The sequence below is a fragment of the Tachypleus tridentatus genome, chromosome 11 (assembly GCF_004210375.1).
Source record: "Tachypleus tridentatus isolate NWPU-2018 chromosome 11, ASM421037v1, whole genome shotgun sequence".
Lineage (NCBI taxonomy): Eukaryota > Metazoa > Arthropoda > Merostomata > Xiphosura > Limulidae > Tachypleus > Tachypleus tridentatus.
Window position 1 is genome coordinate 92,358,426 of NC_134835.1, and position 20,854 is coordinate 92,379,279.

At 33.1% G+C, this 20,854-nt stretch overlaps 1 protein-coding gene across 2 annotated transcripts in view; it reads right to left on the reverse strand.

Moving 5' to 3' along the window:
• Positions 1-548: 548 nt before the first annotated feature.
• Positions 549-20,854, reverse strand: part of LOC143231551 (serotonin-gated chloride channel mod-1-like) — a 32,807-nt gene continuing 12,501 nt past the window's right edge. The window contains exons 2-5 of one of the 2 annotated variants that reach the window (XM_076466071.1): positions 17,592-17,662; positions 8,455-8,613; positions 6,835-7,119; positions 549-793 (exon numbers count right to left, since the gene is read on the reverse strand). In XM_076466071.1, the coding sequence (XP_076322186.1) occupies positions 780-793; positions 6,835-7,119; positions 8,455-8,613; positions 17,592-17,662 (529 nt within the window). In that variant the 3' untranslated portion in view covers positions 549-779. The remainder of the gene's footprint in view (positions 794-6,834; positions 7,120-8,454; positions 8,614-17,591; positions 17,663-20,854) is intronic. The other variant, XM_076466072.1, reaches the window with a different exon arrangement.

Below are 20,854 nucleotides of genomic sequence, written 5' to 3' on the forward strand. Positions count from 1 at the left end.
CCCCACATAAAATTCAAACAAATCTATATTAACTACACTTCGATTAGTAGAATAATTTTGTGAAAAGACAATCAACCTTCCTTGAAACCCTTTCGAATTTTGGGCAACTTGCATTTCGTATATAGGCCTGCTTTGAAATTATAGTTTCATCTTCGCTGGTAATACAACAAACATGGCCTGGAACAATAATAGAAAAATAATAATTAATAATTATTCTGTATTAATTATAACCTTGGTCTTGAAGTAAAAATTAACATAACTGATTTGCACCTTGGCCTGATTTATAGAAATCAACCCTATGATGGTAAACCTTTACAGGTTAATCTTATCGCTAGCAAAAATGTAATGCAATTAATAATAAATACAAAAAATATTAATAACAAGATACGCTCTAGATGAAAAGAAAGATCAATATCTTCGCCGACTGAATTTCTTAAAACCAGCTGTTGTGTTTCCTAGTTGCAAACGAATTTCAACAACAGTGACGAAAAGATAGAACCAAATTACTTTATTCAAAAATTGGTTTTCATTTAACTAGTGTTAATTATTCGACATCGGGAGTAGAAAAGGTGAGGTAATACGGCCAATACAGGGTATTAAAAACTAAAATTAAAAAGGGAAATATTAATCGCGAAATCTTATCAATAAATCCCGTCGTGCCTTGCTTCTTGTTAGTTCTTTCAGAAAGTTTAGTTTCTGCCTCACTAGGTGACACTATAGGCTTCTTGGTATCCTGTGAAGAAATCCAGCACTGTGGTTTTGTTGATTTTCTCGAGTTGTCAGCAAGGTTTTGCTATAAAAAGAGGAAAAAAAAATCTGATATTTGTAACACACAGAAATGGTAAAATTAGACTGTTAAAAAGTACAAAATATTGCAGGTACATATCACTTTTTAGTTCAGTAAATTAAGCTAAATAGATTCCAATTACCTATATTAAAACTAGTCTGTAACGTAAGGCCTTAACTAAATCGAAGTGTTATACTGCACATAGGCTTTGAAACTTATTATGAATTAATTAGTTTCTAGTGTAGTTCTTTAGAACCATGTCGATTAAACTGAAGTTTTTGTTTATTAACAAAGCTTTTACATTCAATGTATTATCGGGGTTTTAGAATAAACCGTACCTTCGTAGTAGATTAAAAATAACGTAAACTGTCACATGTATGAAAAATTTGTTTGTTCCAGACTTAATGCTAAAGGAAATGTCAAGCTTTAAAAATAAGTTGTTTATGCTCAAAATTATTCAAGGTCGTTTATAATGTTTTTCATCGGTGTAAAATGTGATCTTGTATATCGATGTGTTGTAAGACCATAAACCGAAACTACAGGGTGTTCGGAAAGTCACTGTACAACTATATATTTATCAACAGACAAAACTGCACAGTGACATTCCGAACACCCTGTATTATTTCAGTGTAATTAATCAAAAGGTAGTTGAGTATAACCCACGGTTAAGGTCCTTTGTATTGTATTTTGGTTTGAAGGTAAGCAAGCATATAGCAACACAACACAATGGGCTATCTATGCTCTGACCATCATGTGTATCGAAACCCGCTTTTTAGCGTTATAAATCCAAGACATGCCACTGTGCCACTGAAGGGCAGGGCATTTTTACTGAGGTCTAGTCTTTTAAAATAGCGTAATTTACCGAAGAAACTTTCTATTTCTGTACTTCAAGCCGAAATAAAGAATAAAACAAGATAAATATAAACTTGGAAATTTAAAAACCTGCAAACAGGGATCGTAAAAATGTAAGGAAACAAGGCATTATTTACTCAAATTACAAATACATATTTAGACTCCACCAAATTTAATTCTAGGTAACAGCATGGACCCAAAATAGGAGTTTGTAGTTTGAGTAAATAATGTCTTTAGTATCTTCAGCCTTGTTTCCTTAATGTTTTATGATCCCTATTTGAAGGTTTTAAAACTCTCAGTTTTTATTTATCTTGTTTGCTGTTGTTTATGTTCAACTATGGGCAAAAGATTACTTGATATAGTATATAACTTTATATATTCTAATGATAATAAACATGCCTAATAGCAAGCTGATAAGGTTCATGATGATTTACTGCAACTATTGACTATTTGATCGCATTAATTTGAGATTAAATTGTTAAACTGCAGCTTGAGATTGTCATGAAAAGTTGTTTGAGAATATAGTGAGCTTTTATAGTTGTTATGTAACTAAATTCTATATATATATATAATGTATATCAATGGAGAAATATACAGTCATGTGAAAAAGTTAGGACACCCTATAAAAGCCTGTGTATTTTTGTAACATTTTTGGATATATAGACATTTAATCTCAATTTTAACAATACTGAGAGATTATAGGAAAATAGCTAAACAATTAAAACTGAAGAAAAGACTTTTCAAGACCTTCTGTAAATGTAATTCTACAAAAATGCATATTCTAACTGAGGAAAAAAGTTATGACACTCCCACATTTATTCCCACTTAAAATTGCTCAACTCACACATAGGTGTATCACACCAGGTGCACATGATTATAAGATCGTTACTCAGCATTGTGAATGAGGCTTGCCCTACTTAAACCTCAGACATTTAGTTTGGTGTGCTCCTGACTGTTGAAGTGAGAGTGAGCACCATAGTGAGACCTTCAGAAAGAAAATTGTAGCAGCTTATGAGTCTGGTAAGGGATTTAAAAAGATCTCAAAAGATTTTGCAATCAGCCATTCCACTGTCGGAAAATAGTCAACAAGTGGAGTGCTTTCAAAACAACTGCCAATATGCCCAAGTCTGATCGTTCAAGCAAGTTCACCCCGAGAGCAGACCGCAAGATGTTAAAAGAGGTCTCCAAACACCCTAACATGTCATCACGGGACCTACAGCAGGCTCTGGCTACTGTTGATGTGAAAGTGCATGCCTCTACAATCAGAAAGAGACTGCACAAGTTTAACTTGCATGGGAAGTGTGCAAGGAGGAAACCTTTGCTCTCTAAGAGAAACATCAAGTCCAGACTGAAGTTTCCAAGAAAGAATGTAGACAAAGACCAGGACTTCTGGACCTTCTTTGGACAGATGAGTTCAAAATTGAATTATTTGGACGCAAGAACAGAGAGCATGCTTGGCGTAAACCAAATACAGCATTCCAGGAAAAGAACCTCATACCAACCTCATAAATCCACCAAGGACAGGCTAAAAACCAAGAAATGAAGAGTCCTGGAATGGCCGAGTCAAAGCCCAGATCTTAATCCCATTGAGATGCTGTGGGGTGACTTGAAACGGGCTGTACATGCAGGAAACCCCTCAAACATCTCACAGCTGAAAGAATTCTGCATTGAGGAGTGGGGCAAACTTTCTTCAGACCGATGTCAGAAATTGGTAGATGGCTACAAGAAGCGTCTCACTGCAGTTATTTCAGCCAAAGGGGATAACACTAGCTATGAGGGGGTATGGTGTCCTAACTTTTTCCTCAGTTAGAATATGCATTTTTGTAGAATTACATTTACAGAAGATCTTGAAAAGTCTTTTCTTCAGTTTTAATTGTTTAGTTATATTCCTATAATCTCTCAGTATTGTTAAAATTGAGATTAAATGTCTATATATCCAAAAATGTTACAAAAATACACAGGCTTTTATAGGGTGTCCTAACTTTTTCACATGACTGTATGCCTAAACTAAGACATCAACCCCCCTAAGTGCGTATAAACTTTTACACGTAAAAAACAGCCTTTTCAAATAACACATATACATCTAAAATATGCGTTAAATAACTTTTTGTTTATTTTAAAGTAATTATTCTACGAATGTATGTAATAAAATTTGATATTACTTGTATTAAATATTTGTTTGTTCATTCGTTTCAAATTATTATATAGGGGTTGGCTCACTAAAGACACCGATTATATAGCGTACAACGCATTAGAAATCTACATGTTATGGCCATCCTTCATGTTATTTGCTGATAATTCTGTGTCTGCCTTGCTGATAATACTCTCTAGAAATACGGTTTCTAGCGTTGTAAGACCACAGACATGTGGCTATGCTACTGGGGGCATATCCTTATAAATAGGTTTTTTATGTAATTTTTGAAGTGAAAAACGTAGCATTTTAAGTCGTAATCCAGTTTTAATATATGATAAATTTACTTCGGTCTATCCAGTCTCAGTGCTTCCAAACTTTTTATCATCCACGCCCACCCTTTTTTGTTTTAATTGACTGAAAGAGTGAGTTAAGTAACAAGATTTAATACATGAATGCACATTTAAGGGCTATGCGCATTGTCGTAATTATTTCTTATTTTCACTGATAAAAATTTTATTAAGACGCTTTACTTTATATTATTACACTATCGACCCTACCCTAATCGCTCGCGCCTCCCAAGATAATTTGTACTTATTTGGAGGGTGCCCCACACTTTGGGAAATGCTGCTTTAACTTATAGTCCAGAGTAGTTCACTGATTAGTAAAATTCTGGAAACAGCTAGAATATTTATGTTCCTCCTCAGTGGCGCAACTGTATGTTTGCGGACTTACAACGCTAGAAACCGGGTTTCGATACCCGTGGTAGGCAGTAAAAAAGTAATCGAGCGGGATACCGGTAAGTCTACAGATTTACAACGCTAAAATCAGGGGTTAGACTCTCCTCGGTGTACACAGCAGATAGCCTGATTTGTCTTTGTTAGTGACATTTCGGGCATAAATTTAAACATAATTAACTATACCATAAGCAAACCTAATGTTTTGGAACTAGAAAACATAATCCAGTGTCGAAATGATAAAGCAAGTTTTGAGATTGTAATCTTATAGCACAAACTGATTATACTTAAACGTATTTTTCTTCGTGTTCTGTACATTACTGTTGAAAGAAGCAGATAAACAAACAATAACAAAATACATTTTTAATTAACTATAATGTAGTCAATCTATATGCTGTTTTAAACTATTCTAGTTTGATTATCCAAACCTGCTATTAAAAGTTCTGTATTTTTTAATATTTTAAGGCACTTAGTTTTTGTGGTGTAACTTCATGATAATATTAAATATTTAAAATGGATGTGTATAAGTTTGTATAAAGTTAAGTGCAAAGATACATAATGGGCTATATCAAAACTCGGTTTCTAGCGTTGTAAGTCCACTGGGGATGTATATGAGTAACCTTATATATTAAAGTAATATGTGGAGTTCAAAGTAGACCTAATTTATTATTTTTATAATACTAATATGTGGAGTTGGAAGTAGGCCTAATTTACAATTATTATGATGAGCGAAAGAAGAAGATTGATTAAACAGATGAGTAATAAACCTAAAATACCAGTGCTTTCACGTATATATAACATTGTAAGATAAGGATTTTAAAAGAAGACAGATGATCAAAAGAATTGTGTTTTGTTTCGGATTTAAACTTCACAAAATCGATTTTAATATAATGATGAACTACAAATACGTATTAAAATTTTAATCTCATTTGATATAATGCAATTAAACTTCATTATCTAATTCTAAGTCTGTAAAGTAATAATAATTTTGCAAATAAATATGGAATGCCCAAAAGCATGCAGTGTGTTCCCAGAGTGCTTACCGCATTTGTACGTGTAATTTCATTTTATATGATATAAATAAATAAGGTAACCCAGGTAACCATGTGAAACAAAACAATCAAAGGATAATCAGAATTTGTAATATAACCACGACAAAGAAAACCAGTGTCGTAAAATAATGCTAATTAATCGTTGTGACAATTAGACGTTTTGGTCAGAACTGTGAATTATTGGCCATTCAACCTATAAATAAATAAATACACACATATATATATCTATATATTGATCTCATGAACTTGTTCTTCCTATCACTTTGACTAAGTCGTAGAGTTTATGCGCCCTAGATTATTCAAGAGTATGGCTAGAGAAGATATGCTGTTGTATCACTCATTCGTTTGTTTATAATTAAGCACAAAGCTATATAATGGGCTTCCTCTGCTCTGTTTACCACAAGTACCGAAATTCAATTTCTAGCTTGGTGAGTCCGTACGTCACTCATATGAAGAGTCATAGGACAAATGAAAGCACGTTAATTACAAGAGTATTATAAGAATTGATACCGAGTGTATGACATTCCTAGAAGATGGTTAAACTGATTATAAACCAATAATACTGTCGTTTAGACAGCTGGTAAAGGCAGACCATTATCCACAACGCAAGCATTTTACCACTATTGGTCGATTAGGGCTTACAGTAAATTGTGATACACAGGCTACGAGATTTAGACGTTCGCAGCAGCAACTGCATGCCTTTTGAACTAGGAATTTTAGACAGTTAGAAAGCGAGTTCAGAAGGCTGGCCTTTATGTCAGACGCCCAATAAAATCCATTCCTCTTATAGAAAAGCTAAAAAAGTTTTTGTCCATTAAGATCATACATTATACTGAAATAAAACATCATGAATTGTGTAGGCATAAAACCAAGTCTACCAAATGTTCATTTACAAGCATAGACTAAATGTGCAATAATTTCCAGTTCAGGCTACATGAGTGGTTAGTAGATGCATAATTTCATAAAAAAAGGGGTGATGCGATATAATACAATATGGTTTTTTGACTTGTTATGGCTATAACATTACAAATTCTGATTATCTTATAATTGTTTTGAGCATCTTCCCTTAATGAAATTGTTCAGATTCTTGAAGTTGTACGTATTGTTTATTTGCATATTACCAATAATACTGAAGTTAATTGTTTGACATCTTTTTTAGGATTAAATTATCCTGAAGTTTTTTTCACATGTGTTTTGCTTTGGATGAAGATTGCTTATAATGATGTGTAAATACAGATATCTATCTTTTTGTTTCATTACAACTGAAGCTATTACCTTTCGTAAGCTGCCAGTACAAGGTAAAAAGAAAAAAAAAATTGCCTTCGAAAGTGCTGTAATATGCGACGTAATATGATATGCCGTATTCCACCAGCGTAGCAAACACCATGTTAATACAAAAGAACAACCACACGTCTAGAGCGTTGATGTACGCCACGGGTGGTAAGGAACTTCGGGACTGGACCACTTGGGTCGCAAGTGTTAGTAGCGAAGTTACTCCTAGGGTCACTCGAGCTGGAACTGTCCCAATATCCAACCAAAACGATAGCCAGGACATCACGACTACAAGAATACTGGGTATATAAGTGTTGATAATGTACGATGTTATATGACGTGAAAGCGTAAATCTTGCTAACAGAGTAGTGTAACTTCTTAAAAAGAAAAAAAGGCATCAGATTACATTTATAAAAAACAGTGCAAGCAACATATATTTTTTAATTCTAAGGATTCGATAAGATAAAATATAATTATATTTAATAACAATATTGCGTTATTGTATTTTAAATAATCAATAAGTGTAATACAATCTGATTATTTATTTTAAAATAATTTTTACTCCTATAATTTTTTACTTTTAATGTAAAATATTTTGGGTGTAGTTGAATAAAGTTCATTTATAAAAACGTAGTAAACCGTGGCTTGCTTCTTAACGTTTTATTGATATTTTGAAAAAGGACACAGAGAAAATAAAACATTTCTTAACATCAATTTCAAGACAGTATTCTCTCAATAATATACCCCAAATAATTCTTAATCTGTGTTATGTTACTTCCAAAGATATTATGAACTTAATAACTTGATCTGCATCACAAATGTTATCCTTACCATGAAAGATGTCTTATTGGTGTATTTCGTTTCCATTATGTAGGATGTCACTAAGTTTCCAGCCTTTCGCTTTATCCAAGTGTTTCATTTTATGTGATGATGTACATTAAAGCAATATTTCAAATACTTTGCTTTGCCAGTTCTTCCTTTACTAACATATTGTGATGTCTTGTCTGGTATCGTTATGTTTCTAGCTTTACTTTTTAGTCAGGTCTTCTTAATATATATGGTAATGTAGGGTCTTGTTTATATTGGGTCTCATTATGTTTCTGACATTTTGCTCTGTGCAATTTACCCTAATATATGTAGTGCTTGTAGAGTCTTGTTAAATTTCCAAAATGTTTTGTCCAATCTCCCTATTGTGGTGCAGAATCTTAGAATGTTTGAGTAACCCCAATATATCCAGTCTTTTTATCCTTACTCTCTTTTGTAGATTCTCACAATGTTTATCAGATACTCATTACGTTTCCCCGTCCTTCAGCTTTCCTTACTTTAACTCTTGATTCAGTTCCTCGTTAAGTTTTAGACCATACATTGTGCAATTTCGTGAAACCATGTGTGTTTCACATCTCTGAGCAGGGAATTTTGTTTCTTTAGCTGTCTGTGTTACAGACTTCTACGCTTTCTTTTTTCAGTCTGCATGCAGTTCACAGTAGGATTATTTCTAGATGAGTACGTTTAGTTTAGCTTCTCTAGAACTTGGTGTGAATATTTCATCTTATATTTTGTTTTATTATGACCAGTGAGCGTAACGTGCGTGTTTCAAAACGTTTTGTCCTGTGATTTACTCACCTGTGTCCCAATTGATTGTGTGCTCAGTCGTGTTAACAGCAGAAAGATGAAACTGTGGCAGTTTAATGGTAGATAAAAGGGAAACTGCGTCAGTGTCTTTGCGTGGACTACCATCTTCATTCGTCCAATGAAGACGTGCTTCATCATCCGGATGAGCAACTGAAACAAGTTATGCCACTTTAATTTCTCAGTATGGATATGGTGAGTTTATTAATATTAAGCAAACTGAAAATTATTATCGTTTGTCTCTGACTGTTCGAAGTAAATTTATTTTCTGTACATTTAACGAAACAATAACAAACGTCAGCGGAATAATTGAGGTGAATGAAATGCCTATTTAGTTAGTTATCACCATTAGATTCCATCAAGGAACATAGGGCCGCAATCGCTTGCGGATTCTTCAACAAGTATTTAAGTGAGCAGGTTGTTAGCCCACTGCACCGAGCCGTCCCTAATTTAGTAGTGTAAGACTAGAGGGAAGGCAGCCAGTCATCACCACCCACCGCCAACTCTTGGGCTACTCTTTTATCAACGAATAGTGGGATTAACCGTCACATTATAACGTCCCCACGGCTGGGAGGGCGAACATGTTTGGCGTGACGCGGGCGCGAACTCGCGACCCTAGCATTACGAGTCGCACGCCTTACGCGCTTGGCCATGCCAGGCCTAAACGTATATTTACTCGCATATTATTATGTATTACAGTAGGCTATCGAAAGGGGAAATAAAGATCTCGCCTTTTTTTAGCCCATTTCATAAGGAAAAAAAACTGATACGAGGATTCCCGCACACTTTGTGAGATAATAAAGACGAACCATGTTCTCGCTCCAAAGGACTATACCAAACTACTACTATAGGAGATTATAAGAGAAAATTATATAAACCTTTAGGTTTGGTGGCTGGCTTAACATACAATTGTACCGGTTGAAAACAGAAGACGTCCAGGAGATCATTCACACTTGTCAAGCGTTACAACTAGAGAAATGTGAGCTGCAGCAGAACTATGGTAGTACATCTATGGTGTGGATGATTTTAGGAACAGACTTAGGGTAAGTCTACAATTAAACTTATTGGTCATAATAGTTACAAAAGACATAACACCTTTTATTAAACGAAAAAGAAAGAAACCTCAAGTATTGTTAAGCAAAACGTTCACGAGTAATAAAAGACATCGAAGAAAGTACAAACACGGTCATAAATATGAGCGATGAGAGTATAGTACAAACAATTGTAACAGAACAACCCAAAATTACTAACAAACTCACAGAAAACAGAGATACTGAAATATTAAAAATCTTAAAACAAAAGGAACTCTAACTGAAAGCGGTGGTTTCACTTTAGTAACAAAAAAGAAAACCATCAGAAATCACAAAAACACAGAGCAGTACAAAATCAACACAACCTTCTATATATGCAGTCATTGTTGAAGGAATACCAAGTATGCACAAAGAACCACAAGTAGCAAGTGAAATCCGACGATCCGAGCCAAACGTTAATATCGCTGAAGGTGGCAGATTTAAACAGTCTCCTTCAAGGGTAGTCTCAATACACCTTTAAGCAAAGAAGAATCACAGTTCATTTACCAGGAAGCTAACTAAGCATGAAAACCTTTGTTATCAAATGTATTAATCAAAGTATTAAAACTAAGTAACTCCAAAATGAACTTACACAAAATTATACTTCATTTACAAAATTAGAAATAATTGTATACAAGAGAACAGTAAAATAAACAACCCAAATACAAGTGAACATACAAGACACCCAGGATATATATATATATATATATACACTATAACATCAGATTATTTCATTCTATAGTATCAGAGATGTCAGATGAAACGTACACTAGCTGTAACTCGGAAACGGTTTTGAGATTCCTTTGTGTACTTATATATATATGAGGGATTTAGATATATTTCGCTATATAAAAATTCTTAAGTTCAACTGTTGATGTAAAGTCTACGTTTACACACCAAACTGAATGGTATTCAATTTATCACAAAACGGACACTAGGACTAACTCACATCAACGTCACAGAATCAACCTGCTTAAAGGAAATAGAGAAAACATAATTGACTAAGTCACATATATGAGATATTTAGCACACCACGTGGAATATTGTTAAAAACGACGAGTTATGTTGCATATCTATCGAAGGCCTTTTTCTTTTTCTCAGAAATTCGCGTAAAGTTACACAAGGGTTATCTGCGCCAGTTTTTTCTAATTTTGAATTGATAAAGTAAAGGGAAAACTGTTAAAAAGCTTCTATCACCAACTCTTAGGCTACTTTAATCGAACAGTGGAACTATGGTATATGACCATCACTAATAACGTACTCACAGCTCCAAAATGTGGACTGTATTTATGCAGTAAGGAGACTCGAATCACGGATAAGTAATTCGGCGGTCTTTTCAGTAGTGTAAAAGCAAAGTGATAGAGTCTGATAGAATATTTTTATAATAACCTAATATTATATATTTGTTATGGTGGGCCCGATACTTGTACAGAAAATTAGTAAATTTCAATGAATATCTATGTATTCATTTGTTTATCTTTTAATTGTAATTCATTTAACCTAAAAACAAATATATTCAGATTTATTTACGGACTGAGCACCACTGTATGGATATATTAGTACCCCTGGATTAATATACGGGAGTAATGCACTTTTAACGTCGAGATCCGTATACTAAAGATATCAGAGCTCTTATGTTCTAACCAAGAGATTTTTCTGTTATTAGTGGTACACAGGTGAAGGGATTACAGTGTATGAGCTTTAACAACACAAGTTAATCAGATTCCTCATGTTTAGCAACACAAAATGTTTAGAAAGATTCTGCATCATCACAGAAAATGCTGAACTAATTAGCTTTGGAATTATTTAAAAAAAGTAAAAACACTTGTTCGCTTGGTATAATATCTTAAATATAATTATATAGTTTATTTTTCATATTTTCACGCTTTGAATGTGAATCTAAAGGTTCATAGTCTGTTCCTCGTTGTCGCAAAAAATGTAATATCTGTTTTGTAGTATTGGATGCGTTATGAGAATGGCTGCCAAAGTCTGTTGTTTGTTGCCTTTCAACGGAAAACGTTATAATGGGTGACCTGCATTCTGTCTGCCGCTATTGTTAGTATTAAGAATTCCCAAACTTACTGCTTACCCACCCGAGGAACACAATCAAAACAATTACTTGCGCAACCACCAATAACGTATGTATTATTCTAAAACGTAGGAGGTCTAATGAATTGCAATAACAACAAGGATTCAAGTTAACTGAACAAATACATCAATTATGTATTTTTTCCTCGTTATTTATTCCTTTCAAAACGTAAATATAATGATATATTGAGAAATGAAAGGCAACAAAACGGATTCCATATCGAACATTATGTGCATTTGATAGTTCGTTAAAGGTTCGTGTTCCAGAATTTCAGTATATTTTCTGTAAAAATGTATCTGAAGAAGAATGTAAGCACATGTAACAACAGTATAGATATAATACTCAACTTCTGCCCAAACACACAAAATAGTACACTCGCGCTAAATAATTGACTACAATGTAAATATCTCCATAGCTTTGTTGTTAGTTAGTTATCACCATTAGATTCCATCTAGGAACACAGGGCCGCAATCGCTTGCGGATTCTTCAACAAGCATTCAAGTGAGTAGGTTGTTAGCCACTTTACTGAGCCGTTCCTAATTTAGCAGTGTAAGACTAGAGGGAAGGCAACTAGTCATTACCACTCACCGCCAACTCTTGGGCTACTCTTTTACCAACGAATAGTGGGATTGACCGTCACATTATAACGCCCCCACGGCTGGGAGGGCGAACATGTTTGGCGCGACGCGGGCGCGAACCCGCGGATTACGAGTCGCACGCCTTACGCGTTTGGCCATGCCAGGCCGCAGCTTTATTGGGTTTAATGATATTTTCACGATGTATTTCATCATCTTTAATGTCGCATAGAGTAGTGGTGACCAAATATTTTTATGGTACCCGCTCTTCTAAGCATGCGTTTTGTTGCAACCCTTTTCTCATATCCCATATAACTTGTTTGAGTATACAACTGTCCGAAGAATCTAGAAGTAGTGACGATTTGCAATTTTTATTATTTTCAGACAACTGAACGGTCATGGCGCTGTTAAAGCATGAGAAAGTCGAGCTAATCCTGTTATGTAGTAGAAAAGGTTGGTCCAAGTGGAAGGTTGTTGCCATTTGTAATGCACGCAATTCAGAGTAAAAAGATAAGAAACACCGAACATCTGAAACAACTAATCAGCGACAATCGTCGGACTATTGACAATAACATGAATATGTTTCAAAGTTTTCATAGGGAATGTAAATACCGTTTCTAAAGTCATTTCGAATTGTAAAGACATCCTGTGTAACATATTCTGTAAAATTTATTAAAGCTCCGACGGTTCCAGACTTTACTGTAAACTGTACATGTTATTTTTCTCAATTGTTGCTACTATATTACTTAATAATTGTAATGTTTGTGCGGTAGTTTTGAAGACTTTATTTTTAAACATTTGTACTTTGAGATATAATTCTTGGTTTTATTTTATTATAGCAGCATATACATTAATTCTAAGTGGAGTTGTGGTCGCGCGTGTCAACATAAATGTTAAAATTGCGTGTATATATATATATATAATTCCGTATGGGCTATGTTTCACCATTATTAATAAGTCCATATGCAGGAGATATAAAAACAAGCCAATAAAAATATGCAAAAGACGCATTTCATGCTCTAGTAAACACACACAAAAATACGTTCATGCAGAAACCACGAACAAATCCACTTCAGATCAGTAGCTATGCATATGTGTGTGTGTATATCATTATCATACAATAGTGAAATTATTGCTTATATATATGATACTGGAAACACTTTCTTATTATGCAATGTGCAACTCCCAACTTCGCGAAATTTTCATCTTGTGTGCATGTAGTTTTGCAATAGGGGTCATGATTTTTCCATTTCTCCTACGTTTTCCTTCACGGAGAACTTTATTTTTCTTTATTCGAGTGTATAGAGAAAAATTGAGCAGCTAGATTTGTTGCGCGTAGTGGAGCAAAACGAAGGTGAAGAGGTCACACGCAAATTCGATATTTACGGAGTATTGTCATGTTTTTGTCTTCAGACAAGAAAAAAAAGAATTCAATAAAGATTATTATAAAAGGCTGCAAATAGCTTATAGCCATCATGCACTGTCATCTATAACAACTGCTGGCATCTCAAGTGAGCACAGGCCCCAGGGTAATCGGCTAGTATATGTAATATATTTTTAAAGCTATGCAAAGCGAAGAAGTAAAACTGCGTAGATAATTAAAACATTTCCTCCACATAATTATTTTGCGTTAAAAAATCTTTAATCCAGTACTAGCAACAATGTTAAGGCAGTATGAAAAAAGGTGTGACTGTGGTTTTATCATGTGATTCCTTTGTCTTTTGATAAGGTAAAATTGATACCATCAGAGAAGCGTTCGGGCTTTTGCTACGTGTGAAAATGTGTGAACTTAAAAACAGAATAAGTCATGTAAGCGATAAGTAAAAATAAAACAAAATCACAGTGAGATAACATCATAATTACAATAAAACCTCATGCACGTAATTTTTGAGAAGAGAGAAAAATACTCTAAATGTGTGTGTGTATATATACATGTTTTGTTCCTACTAAACACACCTTTGTTTAATTTTAGTATTTAACTAAATAAAGAAGAACTTCCATGATTAGCTAGTTGCTGTGATATTTTTGTTTAACATACAGCTTCACTAATTTATACTGCTTGAATAAAAGAAGACACATTTTTATATACTAAATTCTGCCTCTTTGTTTTGAAGAACGAAGATGCACAGTGGGTAACTGTGCTGTGCCCACCCTTAAAACTTAACCCTCGGAGTTTAGCACTATAAGCTTTCAAGCTTACCACCGAGTCACCGGTCGAATTAATTAGAGAATAAAGTGTAAGAAAGCCACAACCCCAGTGTGCGTACATATACGAGAGAAAAATGTAAATGACAGAATGGTAGTCGAATGGATCTCTTAATTTTATAGACAATTTTGTGTAGTGTTTTTGCATTCTAAAACTTCCCTTTCGCCAATACATTGTTTAATTCTTTCGATATGCAGCTTCATAATGAATATTTGCACCGTTTCATATTGATAAGTTACAGATACCATATGGAATTTGACTGTTATTTAGTTGCAATTTTAATCATTTTTCGTATATAATTATATTCCTCAAATTTTTGACTTGCTATCATCAAAGCGATATTTTAGATTTCTTTTATTCTTTTTGGAATAAGGTTAATTAAGAACGAAAAAAAGGTTTTATTTATTATAATATGATCATAGAGAGCGATAAAATAAAACACCGATAACACTTAGCATACGTTTTGGGTACTCAGTTTATATTCTTTTTTAATTTAAAGGAAACGATGTAGGTTTGTGTTTAATATACATTTATTACTCTTAGATGACTTAATAGAGACCATTTAAATTAGCTGTATGGCCATACGTTCTCCTTTTGGCTGTCATATTTCACACAAAGTGAGTTACCTAATGCAGCGATATATTGTTCCATCGTGTAAAACCTTGATGTTGGTGTTAGGCACAGAGATCTTAAACATTTCTCCCCACTTGCTGTTTTCGAAAATAAAATCTGGAACCCATAACTTTTCAGCTATTTCATGTGGAAGAATGACTGGTCGCGTGCTCTGGAGGCATTCGGTAGAAAGCCTTTTGTCTTTCCACATATCATTAAAATACATATGAACGTAGAAGTCCTTCAAAGAAGAAAGAGGTATATGTACATATCTCTTCAATAATTACATAAAAATAACTGATATTCACAGATATCATAATAACATACAAAAAAAAGATGTCCACGCGCATTATTTATTACCACAGTTATTTAAAATTAAACTTATTAAAGACTTATCCATATGTATTCTGCTGATTCGTTCTATTTTGTTAGTTCCAATCCATTTGATGATAAATATTTTGATAATAAACTTTAAATACAAGTATATATACCTTACGGCAACTTATCATTCTCTGGTACTTTAGCATTAAAACACCAACACAGATAACGTATGACCTACCATGCTTTCTTCGTAGATATCAGCGATTTATAAGTTTACATAGATACTAACGCCATTGTCTAAAAAAAACACAAAAAACACTCATAAAATATTTAATTGACAATAAGATATCTTACATTAAACAAGTTTGCTTACCAATAATAGGTAAACTCAAGACAATGATGAAATGCCCAAGTTTTAACTAGACCTTAGGATACCAGTACTAATTTTTATTGCGAAATATGAGATATTTAGGTGGTCTTATCCTTTACTGTAGAAAAACCATTACGCTGGATTGTTATCCAAAATTTATTCTTGTTTTTTTATTTTAAATTCATTTTTTAAAATTTCGATACACTTATGTATAATGTATCAAACATTACATATGTATATTTATTTATTACGATAATAATGAAACGTAGCTTTAGGAGATATCAAAAGAGAAGCTTCGACATCAAATAAAATCGGATAAAACAAAATAAAGAAGAAGAACAAAGACACCTCCTTGTAGCAGTAACACATTCTTCGATTCATAATTTCTCGGGTAATAATTTTTTTTAGGTTTTCCAGAAGTTATTCAATGGAAATTATTCGTGTATAGTGGTAGTTTATACATCAACCTCATTCCTGTGTTCTGTGTAGTCATATAGTGTTGAATTATTAAAAACTCAGGAATATGGGGATGTTATAAAATGTTGGACTTTAATCATTCTTCTTGTTGGTTTATTAAAAAAATTAAACTCTAAAATTAACCCCTGAGAGAACTTAAACCTTGCATTTTTAAACCTTGTGCTTCACGTCCATAATACTAACACATGTAAAGCTTTCGTGTAACCATTTTTTGTAATTTATGGATCTGTGTTTTAAGTTGTTGCTTTTAAAAGCTCCCACAAATGGTTTGTTATTTAATTTTACAAATGAAAATCGAGAGAAAATTTGGTGGTAGTGGGGAGGCGAGTAGCATTATCTGAAAAAAACAACAACATATTAATATTTATCACTATTGTAACAATGTTTACTTGTAGCAATTTTTTATTTAAACTAAAAACGAAAACTGGCTTCAAATGTGCTTTTATTCTGTGTATATTTACATGAAATAATCGATCAGTCGACCCTCTTTTAAAACTCAAGATATAAGAGAAAACTGTTTTTAACGCTAACAAAAATGCCCTTTCAACGTTTCTATCGGTTTTATAAAGTCCAGCTGGAATAGTGTCAAATGATGGTTTAATCCGTTGGTTCCGATAAAAGAATTATAAAAAGAAAAAAGGAAAATCGCGGAGATTGTTTAATATCGATAATAAAAAAATTATCGACATTGCTTTTAAATCCACAGAAACCTGAACCTTTTTATTATTCATTATACAATAAACATAACTGAACAATATAAAATTGTAAACTACGCGAACATATTTACACACCCTACTGATTGTAGGGTTAGAACTGATTGTTAGAACTACAATAATAACAACCACAGCTAACTATTTATTCTATAGTATTTCCATGTGAGTTCTGCAACACAGCAACTTATTAAAATATAACCCGCATTCAGTTTCTTATGTGTATTTTTAGATGGCTGTTGAATATTTTAAAACGGAAACAGGAAAGTTACTGGAAGTGTATATATGGAGACATTAAAACAGTCAACTATGATTTCCAATCTACAGTACACGATCAAGGCTTGTACGATTTTAAGCCACAGTTTTTCATTTTTTACTTTTCGCACATATAAAAATAAGATATGTTGTGCACTTATTGTGCTAAATCTTCACAAAAACGTTACATACAGTAAACTAAAGCTATAGCTCCATTTAATATCATATATGTGTAAAGCAATATTAAAATGATAATAACCAGAATTGTGTTTTTTTTTCTTCTAGTAAACAAAGTTAATTTTTTGGATTATGTATATTTAAATTAAATTTCATTCATATCATTTCTTGCTTGTAAAATTCTAAATTTAAGGCTTGTAGTAACGCAATAAAGAAACATTACCGCCTACAAATATCAAGGAAACAATGAGAAGTTATTTCAGCATTACCTCCTGTAGATAAAGCCACAGATTTTTTGTACTCTGGTGGTACAATTTCGAAAATATTACTGCTACTGCATCTATGAAAGAAACAAGGAACGTCACTAAAATCAACAAAAGTATTGAATTTAATGGTTTAAGTGTTTTTCTTTTAGTTATTTAAATCAATTCATTTTAAAAGAAGCTATCATTCATTTTATTCTTAAAATTACAAGATCTTTAGGAAATTTTACGATAAATACATATTACAAAATAAGTTATTTACTAAAGTAATTCGTATAAGAAACAAAAGAGAGAAAAATGTTGAGAAGAACAACTCTGGAGAATATTTAAGATATAACTGAAATAAGTTTACTTAGAAGAGAATAATGAAAATATTCTTACAAATAAAGCCTAAAACTGATCTCAGTAGTTTGTGAATGCAGCAGCCATTACCATAGTTCTTATTTTCGAAGCTGTTCAAAAGACCTCTGAAAACTATAGACACACGTTTCCTATTGGCAAGGTCGTACCGTGGATAAGGTGAGTGGCGAGTATCGAAATCTGATTTTTAGCGTTATAAACCTTCAGGCTAGCTGCTGAGCCAACGCAAGGCTTATACTCGGATAAAAAGACGCGCTGAACACACGTTAGTAAACATCAGAAATCTATGTGTAATATGGATGGATATTATAAAATCATGACATACATCGCCAAAAGTTTATTTATTAAAATAAATTAAAGTTATTCGGCCATGATTTCATGCAGATCGTAAAAGGCAACATAATCATACGTATTTTTTGCATTTTCGTGACTTAATTATAATAATTTCCACATGTTCCAACGCAAGTGAACGGCGTCAGCCTTAATTTGCACGTGTTTGCTTTTATACAGTTTCTTGGTAGGTGTTGCCTTAACAATTTCATCTATCACACATCATTATTTTCTGACGTTTATGTATGTGTGTATATTTTAATTTCTTGATTAGTATTATATTAGATATTTCATCTACAACAACTTATTATTTTCTCACGAACTAATACGAGAAGGTACCGTTGTTAGCTTTTATTAGCACAGAACTGCTTAGAGCCCGGCATGGCCAAGCGTGTTAAGGCGTGCGACTCGTAATCTGAGGGTCGCGGGTTCGCATCACCGTCGCGCCAAACATGCTCGCCCTTTCAGCTGTGGGGGCGTTATAATGTGACGGTCAATCCCACTATTCGTTGGTAAAAGAGTAGCCCAAGAGTTGGCGGTGGGTGGTGATGACTAGCTGCCTTCCCTCTGGACTTACACTGCTAAATTAGGGACGGCTATCGCAGATAGCCCTCGAGTAGTTTTGTGCGAAATTCAAAAACAAACAAACAGAACTGCTTGCTGGTAAGAAGGAAGGTGAATTTTCGTAACAACACGAACCTTTAAGAAGAAAGAAGAAAACTGATATAATAATGGATTTAAAGATTTTATGAACTTCGAATATTGTATAATGTAATCTACCTTACACTTGTATAGAACATAAGTAATTACTTGTTGGAACATGCAGAAACTCAAAAAGAAATTTTAACATGGGTGATGGCGGGATTGTCATAAATGGATATGCTAATCCTATTTTGTAACCAACTATTTCAAAGCGAGCTTCGTTTTAGCACAAATTATATTAAGAATATTCTTTTATTTAATAAAGTAAGAATATTGTATTAATAAATGAGATTTGAGATGCTACTAAAGTTTGCTTCATTTTAGTAAAGTGTTACGCATCATAATTTATTCCGGAGTAATCTCAGATTTATTATGTTACATACGCTACGTATTACGATTTCAAATAACCGAAAATTGTAATTTAGAAAAATTATCCAATTTATAATATTTGCCAACAATATTGATACACACAATTCTCTTTCTTAACGCAAATACATTTTAATATACAAAGAACAATACAAGTTATACTGACTTATTACAAATAATGATTTAGATATAACAGTTTTATGAACTTACAAAGAATACTGAGTCTTCTACGTAGTCTGGAACTGAATATTTTATCGACGGTTCATGAGGAACGAATAAATAATTCTATGTTGATATCTTTACGGTAAACTTAAAGCGCAAGCTATCTCTCGCTGCTCGTGCGTGAGCTTTTCTGCTGAAGTTATGCGATATCTTCGTAGAAATATTTGAAGATAATTTTCTGAGGTTAAATGGTTTGTAATGTTCAAAATCTATAAACGTTCCTCATCAAATATCTGTAGTTTTCCGATTAATAAGCATTTTCTGATCAATGAAATGTTGATATAAAACTAAAATTACCGACTCGTTTACTATTGGTGAAGGTCCACAGACTATGTCATATTAAGAAATTTTATGTTTTTACGTGTTAAAATACTTAACTATCGTGAAATTAACAAAATAATTTAAATAAACAGAGGGCACTAGGAGGAATTAGTGTGATTAGTTGCAATATTGACGGTACTTGTATTTTAAATTTTTTATATGATTCGTATATTATTGTAAGAACAGTGTGACTAATAGAGACACGAATCTGCAAACATATACATGCATAAATTATTTAGAAAATGTATTTAAAAAGTTAGTGGAGTGTGGATCGCATAGACGTTTTACGGTCGGTTAAAGTACGCTTTGGATAACCAATAGTCAATTAATTACACTATGTATTTTGCTTAAAGCCCCTGGAAAGTCAGGGACTTGCATGAAATATGTTACGTATAATAATTTATTCCAGACGAGTTTCCGATTTATTACAGTTTCAAATAGCCGTAAATCTTAATTTGAATTTAGAAGTTAATTGAATGTTAGTATGTATGAAATGTATGATATTTGCAAATAAAATTAATACACACACACAATGTTCTTTATAATACAAATATATTTTAATATACTAACAACAATACAATTTTATAATAATGATTATTACAAATAATGATTTATATATGAGTTTTACAAACTTACAAGCAACACTGAGTCTTTTAACTAATCTATAACTCAATCTTTTACTGACGGACTTAGGAGAGCGAATTAATTCTACGTTGATACACAGGAACACTTCTCTTGACGGAAAAGCTAGCTAGCTCTAATCTCGGCTGGCTTCATATGGCTTAGAAGCTCATTTTTCACCGATCAGAATATCTAGTGTATTCATAGAAATACTTACGTCCAAAGTTAATTCACTGAAGTTAAACGGTTTGTAATGTTCCAAATTTATAAACTTTTCTGATCAAACCTCTGAATTTTTACGATTAATAAGCGTTTATCACAATCATAGCTTCCGAGCTTTGTAGTAT